This window comes from Schistocerca cancellata, chromosome 9 (assembly GCF_023864275.1).
Source record: "Schistocerca cancellata isolate TAMUIC-IGC-003103 chromosome 9, iqSchCanc2.1, whole genome shotgun sequence".
Classification (NCBI taxonomy): Eukaryota; Metazoa; Arthropoda; class Insecta; order Orthoptera; family Acrididae; genus Schistocerca; species Schistocerca cancellata.
Window position 1 is genome coordinate 226,111,504 of NC_064634.1, and position 19,274 is coordinate 226,130,777.

The 19,274-nt window shown below is 41.7% G+C and overlaps 1 protein-coding gene across 1 annotated transcript in view; it reads left to right on the forward strand.

Annotated features, from left to right (window-relative positions):
• The first annotated feature begins 8,567 nt into the window (after positions 1 to 8,567).
• The window catches only part of LOC126101299 (cyclic nucleotide-gated cation channel alpha-3-like), an 881,849-nt gene continuing 871,142 nt past the window's right edge, over positions 8,568 to 19,274 (forward strand). Inside the window, exon 1 of the mRNA XM_049911978.1 lies at positions 8,568 to 8,593. Coding sequence (XP_049767935.1) covers positions 8,568 to 8,593 — 26 coding nt within the window. The remainder of the gene's footprint in view (positions 8,594 to 19,274) is intronic.

Genomic DNA, 19,274 nt, shown 5'->3' on the forward strand with positions numbered 1-19,274 from the left:
AGTGTTCGCTTTTTCTGTGGGCTGTTCGAGATTGGAATAACGACGAATTATTATGAAGTTGGTTCGGTGAACCGTCTGCCATTCACGCGTGAGTTTGTAGTGTGTCCGTGTAGACGTAGATGTAGATAAGCAATGACCATTTCGTAATAAAAATGATTCATTCTCAGAATAGAGTGGATGTTCCGAGTTTCCTGCAGACAACTTTCTGCTATGGTACGGATAACAGTTGCTCCATATGGTGTAAGTGAAATGGCGTGGCAAGTGGAAATTTACTCCAAAGTTCAAGTGTGTGGGACAGTTCGATTCTCGTGAGCCGAACGTCTAAATTTGTCACAGATTTACCGTGAAATACTAGTGGTGTATGGATCAAATGAAACGTGACGTCCAGCTGTAGTAAAATGGTACCAATAATTTGACCATGGCATACTTATCGAGAAGGATGACCATTGGCTTGAACACAGCGGGCAATGCTTAGGTAATCAAGGGCGAATTATGTTGCAAAGAGAATTTCCAACAATGTGGACGTAGAGTTTGTGGCTTTCGAATGGTTCCATGGCCGAGGAATGGATTAAAACGATTCACGAAATCAACAATTGGTGGAATGTTGCGGCCGCTGTTTAGAGAGACAAGCGCATGTTAAAAGTAGTGTCATGTATATGTGTCACTTAGATGTGTAGTGCAGTATTGAACAAAAGCTACTTGGTCTCTATTAATATTGTGTAATCTACTTTTTGAACTCCCTTACTGACCAGCTGTGTAGTTCTCAGTATTACATTATAGCTGCACAGATAAGTTATCAGTTTATTGAAACTTAAAAAAAAATAGTCAGCTGGCAGTATTAAAGTTTGTTAGACAACATAATATCTGTAAAGGCTTTTGTGTGTTATTCTCATTTCGGTGTATACGCATGCTGTTTCACCCAGAAACTGTGTAACAACAGAACATGTTGTTATGCAAGTATATCCTGTAGAATGTGTTATGTCTTAGGAATGGGGCTCCTACATAGGTAATTAGCCCACACAATGTGATCAAATGTATCCAGACAGCCCCAAAACATACGTTCTTCATATTAAGTGCATTGTGCTGACACCTACTGCTAGGTAATCCATATCGGCGACTTCAGTAGTCATTGGACATAGTGAGACAGCAGGATGGGGCACTCCGCGGAACTCACGGACTCCGAAAGTGGTCTGGTGATTGGGTGTCACTTGTGTCATACGTCTGTACGCGGGATTTCCACGCTCCTAAACATCCTCAGGTCCATTGTTTCCGATGTAATAGTGAAATGGAAACGTGAAGAGACACGTACATCACAAAAACGTAGAGGCCGACCTCGTGTGTTGACTAACAGAGAGTGCCAAAAGTTTAAGAGGTTCTTAATGTGTAATAGGCAGACATTTGACAATCACACAGGAATTCCTAACTGCGTCAGGATCCACTGCAATTACTATGATAGTTAGGCGGGAGGTGAGAAAACTTGGATCTCATGGTCGAGCGGCTACTCATAAGCCACACATTACGCCGGTAAATGGCAAACGACGCCTCGCTTGGTGTAAGAAGCGTATACATTGGACGACTAAACAGGGGAAAATTTTTATGTGTAGTGACGAATGTCGATACACAGTGTGGCGATCCGATGGCAGGGTGTGGGTATGGCGAATGTACTGTGAACATCATCTGCCAGAGCGTGTAGTTCCAAAAGTATTAGGGTGTGGTCGTGGAGAGGGCTTGCACCCCTTGCTGTTTTCGTGCCACTATCACAGCACAGTCCTACATTGATGTTTTAAGCAGGTTCGAATCTTGCCTCAGGCATGGATGTGTCTGATGACCTTAGGTTAGTTAGGTTTAAGTAGTTCTAAAGGACTGATGACCTCAGATGTCAAGTCCCACAGTTCTTAGAGCCATTTGGACTATGTTGCAAGCACCCTCTTGCTTACCACTGTTGAAGAGAAATTCGGGGATGGCGATTGCATCTTTCATCAAGCACTTGTTCATAATGCACGGCCTGTGGTGGAGTGGTTACACGACAATAACATCCCTGTAATGGACTGGCCACCACAGAGTCCTGACCTGAATCCTACAGAACAGCTTTGGGACGTTTTGAAACGCCGACTTCGTGCCAGGCCTCACCGACCGACATCGATACTTCTCCTCAGTGCAGAACTCTGTGAAGAATGGGCTGCCATTCCGCAAGAAACCATCCAGCACCTGTAGTAGGTATGCCTGCGAGAGTGGAAGCCGTCATGAAGGCTAAGGGCGGGCCAACACCATATTGAATTCCAACTTTACCAATGGAGGGTGCCACCAACTCGTACGTCATTTTCAGCCAGGTTTCGAGATATCTTTGATCACATAGTGTATTTGTTCGGCAACCTCAACAAGAGGTAGAGCTTTCTGTATAGATCAGTAGTCCGGTGATCTAAGAGGAGGATGGCGGCAGCGCGGTACTTTTACCAAGTTTTCTTGCCACTTTTATTTACGTTCTCCGTGTTGTCATTCTGACGCTTCACGAGGATACCTTAATGGTTTCTTTGGCAAGGCCAACTGAGCAACTACACGGTCTCTGTCTTCTGGGCTGGTGTTAATTCTTACCGAAAGAGAAACAAGAGGTAGCCACGTCAGCACGAGGATGTAACTGCAGTATTCTCATGTTGTAAATTACGTCTAGGTACCACAGCTCCTGAGGGATTTTAAGCCGTGACATTTCGCCATTAAAATCACATTATGTCCCAGTATTATTATCCCACGTTGCTTAACGAAGTATAAACTCGTTAAATTCTCGACTCGTTAATGAGGCAACTTCGCGGCGGGGCCGAGTTCAACCGCTGTCGTGCTGTTCTAGGGCGCTTAAGGCCAGGCGACCCGCCGCTATCTGAAATAATCAGCCGCGCGATCCGGCAACTCAACGGGAACAAAAAATTCCTCACATCCTTGTGGTATAGCATAACATTACTGCTGTCTGTTTTACTACGTAACTGCATGAGCGCTGGAGTCTGTAATATTTCACAGACCGTATTAACTTAACAATATGCTGGAATGGTGAAAATACATGTGCTTCTACAGACGGTGCCGCTCTGAAGAGGTCGCTGCAGACATGGTCGAAACGTCGGTCTTAATTCTTGTTTTTAGTTTCCACATAACACTGTCTAACGCCAAAACATATTATACAAATTCTTCTTTCTTTCTTTCGGTAGTGTTGCGCAGGGTCGGCATGGTTAGGACGGATTTGGCATGGTTAATGTTAAGGGGTGGTCGGATGCCTTTCCTGCCGCCACCCCATACCCCCTGGGACGGATTTAGTGGACCCCAGCTGTTTGCGTCTAGCGTAAACTATGAAAGAGCGTGATCTTTTTCAGATATCGGTGAATCGTGTAACTGAGGCGGGACGTGGAGACCAGCCCTGTATTCACCTAGTGGGATGTGGAAAACCGCCTAAAAACCACATACAGGCTGACCGGCACAACGGCCCTCATCGTTAATCCACCGAGCTTATTCGATCCAGGGTCAATGTGCCAACCCGAGTCCAGGAAGCAGCGCATTAGCGCTCTCGGCTAACCCGGCAGGTAAAAAACATATTATACAAATGTATGTAATCTAATCAAAAGTATAGGGTCACGTTATGGAATGCGGATCTAACCACTGGGTGTCTGAAGGCATGAACCCACCAATAGGGAAGGAAGCGGTGAGAATTGTGTCGTTAATAGAGAAGCAGCAACAGAAGAATGGGTTGGTGTTGTGACTGTAAAGTGAAAAGCAAAAGAATAAGCAAAGCTATCAAGACCAGGTATACCTCACGTACGGATGGACAGAGACCGTTGAGTTTGGTGAAGCATAATTGAAAGAAGTCACATGAATCCAGCGGAAGAAATGACCCTTGAGTTTTAAAGTGCTACCAGCAGCCCACTATACGCAATAACTTTGCGTATGGATTAGGTACAGCGACTGCTACGGTCGCAGTTTCGAATCCTGCCTCGGGCATGGATGTGTGTGATGTTTAAGTCCCATAGTGCTCAGAGCCATTTGAACCATTTTTTTAATTGGGTACAACGATCGAGCAGCTCCACTATAGATCACATATTTCTGTAAAAGCTAAGTGATACCTGAGTTGGTGTAAACAGCTATGGCACTGGACAGTGTCTGACTAGAAACGAGTATCAAATAACTTCCGGGAATTCAGCCAGGTAACACTTTCAGCGACCGCCGATATTTCGGCGGGAGAACACCCCGCCATTTTCAAGGCAAACTGCAATGGACAGGCGGCGTACATGCAAATTTAAGACCTCGGTTCTCGGACTGAAGCAGGAAAGATAACACACACTCTGAACACTAGTGCAACCAAGGTCAGAGCTACCGATAGTGAGACTTTGAATTCGCAGGTGAGGTAGCATTGCCTCTGTCCCTCTGTTTTTTGACAAGGGAGAAAGCCGGATTCCAAACAGAGTTTAAACAGAAACCTCCATCCCTGTTAACGAGGTTGTTTGCTAATTTAATCTCAACTGCCTCCCTAATAACACTGTCTCAATAGCTCGACATGCATGCCAATATCTCGGTGTTATTATATAACATGGGGTGACCAGTATCCAAGCAATGTTCGGCAATAGCAGATCTACTTGGCTGCTGTAATCGTCTGTGCCGTTTATGCTCAGTAAATCGGTCCTCCACGGTCCTGATAGTTTGACCAATATATGCCATGCCGCAGCTACAAGGAATACGATATACACCCGCCTTACGCAGCCTAAGATCATCCTTAACGGAACTCAAAAGTGCTCTAGTTTTAGATGAAGGTCGGAAAACACATTTCACATCGTATTTCCGTAAAATACGACCGATCTTGTTGGACGTGTTTCCTACGTAAGGCGAAAAGGCAGTAGAATTACGTGTTGACTCAGAATTATCATCAGTCACCCGATGTACAGTTGGTCGATAGCGCAACGCACGTTCAATATGTCTATCACTATAACCATTTTGACGAAATGTAACTTAAAGATGGGACAACTCAGCTAGCAAAGTCTCAGCGTCAGAAACGACATGTGCCCTGTGTACCAAGGTACGAAGTATCCCTTCACGGGCCGCGGTGGTCTAGCGGTTCTGGCGCTGCAGTCCGGAACCGCGGGACTGCTACGGTCTCAGGTTCGAATCCTGCTTCGGGCATGGATGTGTGTGATGTCCTTAGGTTAGTTAGGTTTAAGTAGTTCTAAGTTCTAGGGGACTTATGACCTAAGATGTTGAGTCCCATAGTGCTAAGAGCCATTTATCCCTTCACGCTGAGCCGGATGGTGACAGCTGGACCTCTTAGTGCGCTCAAGTAAACACTAAATACGAAAGGATATTTATACGTTTTACATCAAGTACTGCTTACACCAGAGAGGATTATTGTTTGTGTCAGTATGACAATGCATCCGTGCATTAAGTAGCATCTGTGAGGCAACGGTTCGTGGGCAGTAACAGTCCTGAAATGGACCGACGTGCCTTGATTTCCGAGCTTAGCCCAGCGGAACACTTTTAGGATGAGTTACAACGAGGTCTTAGTTCGAGAGCCCGTTGTCCAACATCACCTCTTCTCTGGCATCGATTGGTGAAGAAGAATGGGCTGTCGTTCTTCCACAGACAATCAGACATCTCATTCAGAGTGACCCCAGCAGTCTTCAAGCTACTATAAATGAGAAAGGCGGGCACACCCAATACTAATGTACACAAATAGGTACACGGTTACTTTTGATCACATTGTCTAGATAATAACCTATCTTGACAAAGACTTGCAAAGAAACACTGTGAATACATCATTACCGTGGGCTGTTTTAAGAGTAAGCAGTCCAGAGCCTCTGTGCGATACATACTTAGCACCCTTAAGCACAACGGATCCAGAAACGCCTTCACTCACGCGACGGTGCTGGCACTTACGCGTCCTTCGTGTGGACTGCTGGTCACGTCGGCAGAGTGACACCGCTGCTGTTGCTGCTGCCAAAGCTGCAGTTATCCTGCCCAGCCTGTTGAGCATCTTTGTTCGCTCAGACGATCCTATAGGCAGGATCATTCTATCGCTCTGTCACGAACAGTAGTTGTCTCTCCGCAGGAAAAAGCTCAGGGAGACTGAACCACTTCCTATAGCTTGGGGAGAATCCTTGTCGTCCATTGCTCTTACTATAACGAACCCCAGTCGGTGTGTCACTTTCTAATCCAGTGTCAGTTTTGTGACCGCTTACGGTTTAATGTCCGTTTGTTATCTGAACTATCTGAAATTTTAGCACATACAGCGCAGGCAGTAGAACTCGCCGGAGTAACATGGCCAAGGACATTTGACTTTCGACTGTGGACGTATGTTGACCTATAAACTCTTACCGAACGGTCTCTTAAAAATAGGTCGCTGTTATTGTTCATTTTACTTTTCTGTATGGACTTGCCTTTTAACGAATGTTCCAACATCACTGTCGTTAGTCGTCATAAATTTAGCTACGTCCAATGTTTTACGATCTCTTGTGTTGGATAACTTCATGAACCACGGAGTGCATTCCTCAGATAACAACTAGTTTTAAGTCATGATCTGGGCGGTTATGACCTCAGCCGTTTATCACCCTAAAGCTCTACTGGACGGTCTTATTCCATTCAGAACCAACTACAAGTTTCGGCCAAGGGTGTGGTTGGTGGCTGAGTGATATTTTCATGTCTGCACATATGGCTACAACATATATACGTTATTTCTGGTGAAAAATAAATACCATGACAAGATGGCGGACCACTTGTAGACAATAGGTCACATGAGTCAGATGACAAAGACATTGATATTGGTTTTGGTTATGGTTATGAATACGAGTTACCTCTTCGTCAGTAAATTCGTACGTTTTATATGTAAAACTATGCAATCACGGTAAAAAAAGGTACAAATTATTTCTAGTTGAGTACACTTACATGAAGGTAAGGTCATTCGCGAAAGGAAACTAACTTTATGAGAGTGTTCTGTTTTACCATGTAGAGAGTGAAGTGCAATTTTTGAAGTGGAATTCACATAAGTGTCCATGCCGATATATTCCTTTGTTATTATTACAGCAGATAAACATGCAGAACATCTTTAACGTTAGGAACATATGGTAACTACAGACTATTAATGTTTTGAGTGTAAAGCAGTTGTCAAGACACAAGCAAAAACGATGGCATATTTCAAACAAAAAACGTGTATAGGTGCACTTAAAAGACTGTTGAAGTTTTGAAGGCTTTTTTCCGGCGTAATCTAAGAAAAAGAACTGCATCGATAGGTTGACCTTTCAAGGCTAACGATGCCAAAAACAAAAAGAGAGCAACAAAAAATGAGTGCACTGTACTGACGATTGATCTGCAAAAGACAATTTCACTCTAAAAAGTTCTCACTGGTACTGCACTTGCTTCGATTTGGGGGATTCACAATTTGAATTAACCTAAAGGAGTTTGGCAAGAGGGAGTACCAGGTCAAGGAGCTGATGAAATAAGACTGTTTCTTTTGAAGTACTTAAAGGCTAATCCTCCGAAACAGACTTCAGTGCTTTATTCAGACTCCTGTGATATCCAAACTAGAAATATCAAACTTACAATCATTCTAACCACAACAGTTCAAGATACTCTCTAGCACATCAAAGAGATCACTTAAAGGTTTTTGAACCAAGACAACAGATATCTGCTCAGTTACACTGATTAACCAACCATGTAAAATTAAGAAAGATATTCAAAACATGCTGAGTTGGAAATCAGAAGTTTGATGCAATGGAAATGGAGAATGACGATTTCTTTAGATCTGACAGTTTAACATCTGTATAAAAAGAAAGACTGAAAGGAATTTAAGGGACAAACTGTAGCTTGGATGAGCACGAAATGGATCACTATCAGCGAAGATAAGTCTACTTCAGTCACGACCCTAAGCTGAGTGACAAGTAACTCTGAGAGGAACCACATACAGGTATAAATTTAAAGAATAAAGACTAAAGACCTAGAGTCATTGCTATGCCTTATTGCCCCTACTCATCAATATTTTTAAAAGAATTTTCTAATTTCTGCTCAGAGCACTGAAGAATTCAATGACGAAACAATGTGAGGAGATCTGTGAGAAACCTGCAAATTGTATTTAACATGTGGAAAACTTTGTCTCTTAATAGTTTACCGTTGAATGAAACATGACTCTTTTGCGGGTAACATCTGTGATGAGGCAATGGTTTTGTTCGATTATTATTGCCCTTATTATCAGCGGCCATAATTTATAAGGCCTATAATAGGAGTAATCTGTTCAAAAAGCAAAGAGATAACAGTAAATAAATTTTGAGATGCGGCTGTAGGTCGTTTACACTCTTCATTATCCAAATTTACTTATTTTTTCAGAAGCGGAATTTTTTGAGCTGAATATCTCTACACATGCAGTTCGTTGTTATATTACTATGGCATATAAAAGTTCGTATTATAGCCAGGACACAGACACCATATATGCAAAGTACATACGCATGATTATACTGACGTGTACTTCGAAAACTGCGAAAAATATGCCTGCCTTAAAGGATGTTAGCCCAGGACAGAGCCATCTGTTGTTGCCTTGGTTACAATCCCTTACCATGGGGGACATGAGACAGTCCATCAGGTGAGCCGATATTGGCTTCCCTCAAAAATCAAACCGCATTTCACAAGGATACCGAAGTTCCTCCTGTTAACTCCCCAAACTCATTCGTCAGCGCATTCGTATTACAATGTTTTCTCTTGATCATTTTGCTTAGTGCTTTAACTGTGGGACACAAACGATGTTTATCGTGATAGCCCAGCTTAATATGGGTAAGAAATGAACAGGTATAAATATTAGTATACACTGTGGCGATCTCAATATGGATAGGCCTTGCGAGCTAACATCCCACGGATATTCGGGCCCACGTGCGGTTCCTCTTCTTCGAAATGTCTTGGCTCAAACTCGTCTAGGGGTTAAACATCACGCGTGGCATTACACTCACAAAATTAGACGCTTATGGCCCTTTCGTTAAACTGTCTGGCTGATGGCAAGTTTTCGAAACTGTATGAAACATACAACGTTAATATAAAGTATAACAACAGTAGTAATAATATCGGAAGTTAAATTAATGACCCATAAATGATACAGCCTGCACAACTGCGATGTGTTTAGAATAATGTGTATTCAAAAAGCAACTAATAGCGAAAGTGGTCGTATGTGGAATTTCTATTACACTCGAGTGCATATCCACTTGACACAGTTCGATCATTCACAATCTCATCGCGAATTACAAGTCGAATATTCCACCTCGTCAACTAGGCGAAAAGTTAGAGTTCACACCAGGAGCGCGGCTGCTCACTGCTCAGAGACTGAGTCCCGCGATACCACACAACGCGAAATTTTCTAAATTGTTTCACTTCCTAGCTACCTACAGACCGACTGTACGCTTTCGCGTCTGAATCCTAACTGTCCCTCTGCCCGCCCCAGTCCGCGTTTCCCTCGCGACGAACATCCTCTCTCAACTGACTAGAGCAGTTCCCTTTCCTGAAGCCGTCCATCTGATTGGCTACAGCTTATTCTACATTATTTTACATTTTAACATATTTAAGTAATCAAAGCTTGACCACATTCACATTCTAAACAAAGTAACAAGAATACCCATTACATAATAAACGTTAAGTTCTTTTACATAAAACCAATACAATTTCCTTCTGGGCTTTGAATTCCATGACCAGTAGCCTTGCACCAATGTGACGTCTGATAAATAAATAAAGAACAAAATGACTGTTATGCACTAAACCTTACAACAAATATTATATTACCTAATGATTCAATAAGGTGTCATGCTGTCATCGTTCGATGTGTTTTGTGTGGGGGAAATGATGATCTGATGCTTAACTGAAAATACTGGTAATTTAAATTTACTATGTCTTTTATGCAAATAAAGTTACAGAGTTGACATTTAAACATTTGTCATTTTAATGATACGCTTCAATATGAAAGATCGGCCAAAGCGTTCAGATTTTAGCATTCAGGTTATTGTTACAAAACTTGTTCATTTCACTTTAACAATAAATCCTAAACTCTCATAGAGATGATCAATATCCAAGTTTTTTTGGGATCACCATGAAAATTTATGAAGGACGGCAGATGAAAATTACTGTGGCTTCATTCCCTGAATTACTACAGAATTATATAGTTTTCATAAATGTTTCCCTGTATGACCAATCTTAGGTCCACCATATTTAACACTGCTCCGTCTCCCTGGCCATAAACAGTTTCTAGGGGGTTTTCCTATGACGTAGGTTCTCGTTTGACTCACTCGCACCACCACAGCGCTTAGGCCTCATTCAGCACAATAGATTTCTGTGAATTTCCCCTTCTAGTGGGGAATCTGCGCTCTTTGTGGCACATAGTCCTGTACAACAGGAAGGCTGACTCTTTCGGCCATATACTTAAATGAGAGCGAAATGCTTGTTACCCCACAGCCTCTGCCCTCAGTATTAAATACAAGAATTATGCTAGTGCGCAACAGAAAGGAGAAGCCGACACAAACAATACAAACACAACACCTATTTGCAACTGCTATGACAATATCACAGTAGCAGAATTGGATCTGTCAAGATTTTTTCACTGTGTATTTTTAAGTTGTGTGAGTTAGAGATCTTGCTTTTCATAATTTGCTGTGCAAATTGTTTCATAAACGCCCAAACAGAATGTCGGAAAACTGAAAAAAATTTTAAAAATATCAAGTCTTTGGATATTTAATGTGCTACAACGTTTTTATTTTACTGAGGTTACTTTTTATACATTCTCACATCGTCCGTAGCACTGAACATCGCGCTATAGTGAGAGAGTGGTGCGAGAGGTATTCAAACTCTCGGGGCGATTTTAATTTCCAGTGGTTCCCTTCATAAATTCATAGAAATAGATTGACACTTCAACAGATACACGGCTAAGTACCTCCCTGAAACTTATCCAACAGACTTAGTGCTCAGACTCCATGAACTTCATGTAATGAAGATGTTAAACTGTAACTATTCCGCGCCCGGGTTCCCGGGTTCGATTCCCGGCGGGGTCAGGGATTTTCTCTGCCTCGTGATGACTGGGTGTTGTACGATGTCCATAGGTTAGTTAGGTTTAAGTAGTTCTAAGTTCTAGGGGACTGATGACCATAGATGTTAAGTCCCATAGCGCTCAGAGCCATTTGTAACTATTCCGCCGCCCTTTCTCTGTTAACCCCGTCATGTCTAGATATTCAAATCCGAAATATCTGACATATTCGAATTGTAGTCATACTTCACCACTTTTTAGTTAACTTTTCTCTAAATTGTTAAAATATCAACGCTCAATGTCTATCACACCGTTCTCCGTCATATATCTTTCGTAAAAAGCGTATTGTGGCAGCTGTGTTTCCTCAAATTCTATCTTGTGTAAGTATCTATTCAGTAATGTACAAGTTCACCTAATAACTGTCTTTGCGCAGTTATCTGATACCCCTTTAACACCTGTTCCTCTAGTACTGTGGACAATGAAATCGATATGGACTCGCTGGGGTGTTAGTAATATATTGTATCGTAATATTATCGACTTGTGTAGGTCGTACTCGAACCGCCCGTAGAGACTAAAACGGGGCAGAGCTTAAATCTCTGTACCTCCCCTCTGCTTGCGGCAACATGCATATCCCAATTCTCTGGTGTAGGGTTACGTGGCTTTTCCGGAAATTCTGGTTGCCCCTGTTAAGTGTGTAGCATAGGAATTCCTGTTGAAATAAGAGACGCATGAACAAAAAATTTTTATAGGTTACTGAAAATCTTCTTAAGATTTCAGATTTGCCGACGAGTGTGTCATGTAACGAACACCTGCAGTGTTTAACGTGAAAAATGTCGTTGTGAAAGTCCGTGATCAAATGTTAGGTTAAATTCTTAGCTGTCAATGGCAGTGATGTTGGCATAAAGCCGTGCCAACACAACTGATTGTACTTTCATTCCGTTTAGTAGTTTACATTAAAGTCTTGAAGAAGGCAACATGCTTGTCTTATTCGTTTACTTACGTTTAGAATACCGTTATAAGAAACAATTACCGTGGCTGACAAACAAAGCGAAAAGACTCAGGAGAGGATACAATGGCTTATTTTGACAAAATTCCAAACCGAATCAGTGTGTGTTCAAACCAGAGAAGGTGCAACCTCATATTGATAAGTGAGCTCAGGCTGGCTAGTACTTTGCACATATGTCTAGATTTGTAAACTCTAGAATAACATCTCATACCCTCTCATAGTTTCATTTCGTTTTCTCTTCGCCCTCTGGGTGTTTCTTATTCTTTCAGGCAGTGTAAATAAAAGAATATAGTACAATCACATAACTAATGAGGAGGTATTGAATAGAATTGGGGAGAAGAGGAGTTTGTGGCACAACTTGACTAGAAGAAGGGACCAGTTGGTAGGACATGATCTGAGGCATCAAGGGATCACATATTTAGCATTGGAGGGCTGCGTGGAGGGAGACCAAGAGATGAATACACTAAGCAGATTCAGAAGGACGTAGGTTGCAGTAAGTGCTGGGAGATGAAGAAGCTTGCACAGGATAGAGTAGCATGGAGAGCTGCATCAAACCAGTCTCAGGACTGAAGACCACAACAACAACAACAACAACAACAACAACAATACAATAACGCAAGGAAACACGTGCAATTGCATGAGTAAACTCCATTTTTACAGCTGTTTCTGTGATGGAATAAGCAATTTAAAGTGGAAGTACTGAATACTGAGTACAGTATGTCTGTGCAACAAAGTTTGTTATACGTTTTTACAGAAAGTTCAGTACCTAAATACCTAAATACAGTGATCAGTACTTGACCACTTACACTGTATGCCCGGTCATGCACGTGCCGGCTGACAGCTAGCAAACAAGGCAACGCTTCGTGCTTGGTTCATATGTCTGTACGGAGGACCCTGTTCATTCTACGCACATTAGTCCGACGACATTTATTTTTTGCCAAAAATTTTGCTCACGAAAATTCCTTATATCGTTACACACATAGTATACGGCATAACATACTGTGATTCAGTCTCAGTAGTGAATGAGACCTTACGACAGCATTTCAACAACAAACCTTGCAGGCGAAAAAATTTTGAATTGTTTGTTATCGTGTGACCACAATTATTGTACTGGGACATGGTTTGTTTTGACCAGTTTCTTTTAACATTGTGCGTATCGTGAAAGGTATCAGTTACTACAGCCAAATGTTGCATTCTGCAACGTGCGATCGTATATCTGCAGAGTGTTACTCACGTTAATACTTTTAAATAACAAGTGACTCGTAAAACAGAAATGAAAGAAACTGTTTCCAAACCACTTCATATAATTGACACCAGAAAAACAAATAAACTTAGTAATGTTTGCCCGTGAGTACATAAGCGACAAGCAGCAGATAAAGTTCAAATTTAAGCTTATTCTGTACCAGACCTTGTAACTGCTGCCCTCTGAAGGAAAGAGAAGTCGGTAATGACACGTGGAACCCAAGTCTATTCTACATCTACATCTACATACATACTCCGCAAGCCACCTGACGGTGTGTGGCGGAGGGTACCCTGAGTAACACTATCGGTTCTCCCTTCTATTCCAGTCTCGTATTGTTCGTGGAAAGAAGGATTGTCGGTATGCTTCTGTGTGAGCTCTAATCTCTTTGATTTTACACTCATGGTCTCTTCGCGAGGTATACGTAGGAGGGAGCAATATACTGCTTGACTCTTCGGTGAAGGTATGTTCTCGAAACTTCAACACTGGACTCGCATTCGGGAGGACGACGGTTCAATCCCGTCTCCGGTCATCCTGATTTAGGTTTTCCGTGATTTCCCTAAATCGCTTCGGGCAAATGCCGGGATGGTTCCTTTGAAAGGGCACGGCCGATTTCCTTCCCCATTCTTCCCTCACCCGAGCTTGCGCTCCGTCTCTAATGACCTCGTTGTCGACGGGACGTTAAACACTAATATCCTCCTCCTCGAAACTTCAACAAAAGCCCGTACCGAACTACTGAGCGTCTCTCCTGCAGAGTCTTCCACTGGGGTTTATCTATCATCTCCGTAACGCTTTCGCGATTACTAAATGATCCTGTAACGAAGCGCGCTGCTCTCCGTTGGATCATCTCTATCTCTTCTATCAACCCTACCTGGTACGGATCCCACACTGCTGAGCAGTATTCAAGCAGTGGGCGAACAAGCGTACTGTAACCTACTTCCTTTGTTTTCGGATTGCATTTCCTTAGGATTCTTCCAATGAATCTCAGTCTGGCATCTGCTTTACGAAGACCAAATTTATATGATCATTCCATTTTAAATCATACCTAATGCGTACTCCCAGATAATTTATGGAATTAACTGCTTCCAGTTGGTGACCTGCTATTTTGTAGCTAAATGATAAGGGATCTATCTTTCTATGTATTCGCAGCACATTACACTTGTCTACATTAAGATCAATTGCCATTCCCTGCACCATGCGTCAATTCGCTGCAGATTCTCCTGCATTTCAGTACAATTTTCCATTGTTACCACCTCTCGATACACCACAGCATCATCTGCAAAAAGCCTCAGTGAACTTCCGATGTCATCCGCAAGGTCATTTATGTATATTGTGAATAGCGACGGTCCTATGACACTCCCCCTGCGGCACACCTGAAATCACTCTTTCTTCGTAAGACTTCTCTCCATTGAGAATGACATGCTGTGTTCTGTTATCTAGGAACTCTTCAATCCAATCACACAATTGGTCTGATATGGACATATGCTCTTACTTTGTTCATTAAACGACTATTCGCGCTGTTCATAGTTAGTTCGCAATATGAATCAGCGAAAATTCAACAGTGAAATACGATTAAGTCATGAAGCGGTTCCGAAGTATAAATGCAGATTTTCACTCCTTACACACAACCCAATTACATACAACCATCTCACCAAACTGCAACTTAGTGGCAAGTCGCATTCAATACCAAATAACGTTTTGCCTTGGCCACAGAACAAACCAGAGTAAAGTATTCGAAAGCAACCCACAGCGCCCTCCTTGAACAGGTAAATCTCTCATCGGCTTGTGAATACGCAAGTGCAGAGCATGCTTCCGTTGAACCTCCCAGAGTAAACTTCCAAAGACACAAATTTTGTAGCCGATACTCGGTAAACTATCTCTCCGGTAATCCTGTGATAACCAGTTTGCGAAATAATTGAAATATAGAAATAGTAAAATCAAATATTGAAAGTCGAGTCATAATAGCATTTATTTCATCAACTTTGTAACTTCGTGATATGATGCATTTCACATTTGAGAATCAACCGTAATAATTTCCTGACAGTATATACCAGGCAGCACTCTAATCGTTGGTGCTGTTTGCTTGCTAATTCGAGCAATGGAATAAACCCGATATGATCCTTACCTCACTCTTCACACTCAATAAAAATAGGATAACGAGCACACTGTCACTCGGTCAGTTTCATTGTGTAGGCAGTGTAGGCATTGTTAACACGGAGGCACTCATATCCGTAAACAGTTGCCTTTTCTTTCTGTTCGAACGGAGGTAATAAAAGCGACAGGTTGCTGTAGTCTCTTGTCTAATGTTTGTTAAGTTGTTAAAAATGGTTCAAATCATCAAAGTGCGTTTAAATTAGTGAAATTATTTTTTGTTTGATGTTAGTGCCGCTATTAATGGAAGTAAGTTGGTACTCTAAAATAGAACGAGACCGTGTTGCTAAATAGGAACCCTGAAATTCAGATGTTTCAGAAGTCTATGTTTTTCTACTGCACACATAAAACATGCTTTCTCTTGAGCGAGCGTTAATGAGGGTAGTCATAGCGCGTGTGTAGCTACGTGCAGCACAACGTCCTCTTCTGCCATGTGCGAAGTGTGTGCTGTCGTTAGCTTTCTCCTGCGGAAGAGCTATGGGAGCGGAAATTTGCGCCTCGATGTTTCCCAACCGCATGAGTGACAATAAAGTGCGACAGCTGAAACGGACATGCCGCTAGGGCCGCTCCAGTGACCGTGAGGTAGCAGTTACGTCAGGAAGACAAGAACGACAGACAGTTCCACATCGAGATGACTGTATAGTCGAAGAAAACACCAATTCACGAACCAACGTCCTTCCGGTGCTTTCTGACTTTTCAATGTTGTACTTGCTACATAGCGAAAGATATATTTTGCAACATTGTGTGTACGGATTTCAAAGACCCCCATTTGCTAAACCTAAACAAACGTTGTAATTTCATTGTCTTTATGCCCTTAATAAATATAGTGTTTCATATATTACTGATTGCAAAATTTAATCTTTCTAAAGTATTATTATTAAAGAGAAACTAAATTATATGAGATATAAAAACACTGTACTATATTTATATAATATGACGTAATAAACAGTTAAATGTATAATATAACATTTTAATTAACATTTTCACATTTGATAAATATTTTAACACATAGTAATTTATTTTGTGTAAAATATGTTTCTGTAACTTTTGATAAATAGGTAACTTAAAATACAATAATTAGTATTTATTAAACTACTATATATAGATAGTAAAGTATTAAGGAAATTAGTGAAAAATTTCTTGAATTACATTCCTTTAAAAGAAACAATACATAGAATAAAATAAAAATTTATGAAAATATCTGTTTAATTGGGAGCAATAATGTAGACTGCTTGATGAAAGATCTGTATATTATTCAAGTAGAACATGCTATAGAAATACATTGGAGTTGTGTTTCCAAGGGAACAAATTTAAGAAGACAAAAAAAGGGGAAGCATGTAATGTGCTATTAAGACAGCAGTAGAATCGCAGGACGTAACAAGAGCAATATTATGTAGGATAATGCTAGTAGATGAACTCAGCCACAACTGGAAACACGGTATCAGTGTAGTAACTTGCAGTTTTTAACGCTAGAACGGCGGAAGGGGTCAAAAAGATCCCTCCTTTTATCATGGACATTATGCCAAGGGACAAATTTAAGGAGCTTCTCAGATTTCTCCGTTTTGGTAAAAATCGATCCGGGTTGAATACCTGGCAGCCAACAAATTCGCTCTGAAATTTGGGGAAGTTCATTGTCGTATCCAATACATTTACATCGTTAATGGCATTATATGACTTTTTCTACATTTTTCTCCTCTTTCTGAAGATGTTTTGATATTTACATAATATTTTAATTTGCTTCGCCATTTCTTTCAATATACTCTGAATGGCGGAAAGCGTCAATTTGACCCCACTGTAATTTCTCTTCTGAATATAGTTAAATTATCCTACTATATAGCGACAACAGTGAACAGTAACGCAGAGTAGTTGATCCTCTTTGTAGCAACTTGGCTCGTGTACATTCCAGTCCGTCACAGCTTAGGTTGTGTCACTCAAGGCAGTCTTTGTCCGTGAAACACGTTTCCGAACGTATATCGTCAGCGTAGACTTTCTGATTAAGAAATGTTACATCTCTCAAAGAATTCCGAAGTTGAACCGTCAATTGAGTTCACTGATGAAAATGATGATAGTGTACCTGACACACGTGAAGATGAAGACATTGCGAACGAGGGCGATTAGTGGAAGAGGATTCAGATGCTGATATACCTAAATCATCACCTCTTTCATCATAGCAGGTACAATTACAAGCGTCTACCAAGCTGATTGTAAGGGACGGAACCGTGTGGGAGATTGGAAACTATTCATTTTCTGGAAGGCGGTCAGCTGTGAATGTTCTGAAGAAGAGAGGAGGTCCCACTGCTTACGCTTGCCAACGAGAGCTCTGTCATCAGTGCTCCCATCTTATTTTTGATGAAGCGGGGCTATGTCTCATGAAGAAATACACAGAATGAAATGCTCGAAAAGTACCAAGAACCAATGACTGGACTGTGCCGCTTGAGAAACTGGAGAAATTGATAGGCATCATGTATGTTCAGGGTGTATTGTGCACAAAAGGTATGTCTGTGGATGATCTCTGGTCGGGCCCCTCCTTTTATCAAGGACACTATGCCAAGGCACAGGTTTCAGGAGCTTCTCAGATTTCTCCGTTTTGATAAAAATCAGCTCGGGCTGAACGCCTGGCTGCTAACAAATTCGCTCTTGCATCTGAAATTTGGGGACAGTTCATTTAAAACAGTATTAGCACTTGCCACGCTGGAGAAAATAAAACCATTGAAGAGCAGCTGTTATCAAGCAAAGCAAGATGCTGGTTTACTCAATTCATCTCCAATAAACCAGACAAATATGGTCTTAAATTCTGTATGTCTGTTGATGTAACGACAAAGTTATCCTTTCCTATACCTCGGCTAAGAGGACATGCATAAAGAGAAACAACCACTTTGAGAGCATGCCGTTCTGCTTCTCATGGAGCCATTTGTAATTCAAGGGAGAAATGTGACCACAACTTCTTTACATCTCTTCAACATGCTAAAAAACTAGAAGAAAAGAAAACTGCATTAGTTGGTCCAATGAACAGGATCCGCCGTGAAATCCCCAACAGAGTAAGGTAGCCGAATGCTGAAATACACTCCACAATAGTGTCAACACAGACCGCACCTTGACTGTACACCAAGGAAAGAAGAAGTACGCTGCATGCTGTAGTAGCAATAAGAGGGGATGGAATGAAAAACCCTGAAACCGTAATGTTCTTCAATGCAACAAAGTACGGGGTGGACTTGGTTGATCAAATGACCCATAAATATACTACGAATGTTTCATGTAGGAGAAGGCCAATGCATATCTTCTACAACATCTGAACATGGCGACAGTAAATGCATGGGTCATCTATAACACAGTAACGAACAAGAGAATGGAAAGGAAGTAGTTCATACTTCAACTGGCAAATGAACTAAAGGGAACGAAAGAGCGAGAACATCAGGCAAAGTAAGAGGATATGGGGCTGAATCATCTAGAAAGAGGAATAAGGACCAAATCAGCCTCTGCAAAGGCAACAGCACCAACAAAAACTGTGTTAAGTGCCATATAGCCGTGTGCGGAAAATGTGTGCGGAAATCAGGAATCACCTGTGCTGAGTGCGTCTAGCAGCTTCAAATGACGAGTGAAAAGTAATATCGAGCTGTTTGTAAAACACATGTGAGAGTAAAATGGGCCATGAGCCATACTCATTCCGAACTATGCGTTTCCTTGAACTTGGCTGTCTGTCAGTGTTTGGTTCCCGTCGTTGTTGCAGTTATGCCGTGGCTCTTCCTCCTTCTAAGTGTGGCAGCAACTATGTGTATCGATATTTGCACCGTGTTGGTCTTGTGCGTATAGTTTCCGGCTAGGGTATGTGCTGGAGTCTGTCGGTTGGTGCGGACCAGGGTGGATATCTTCGT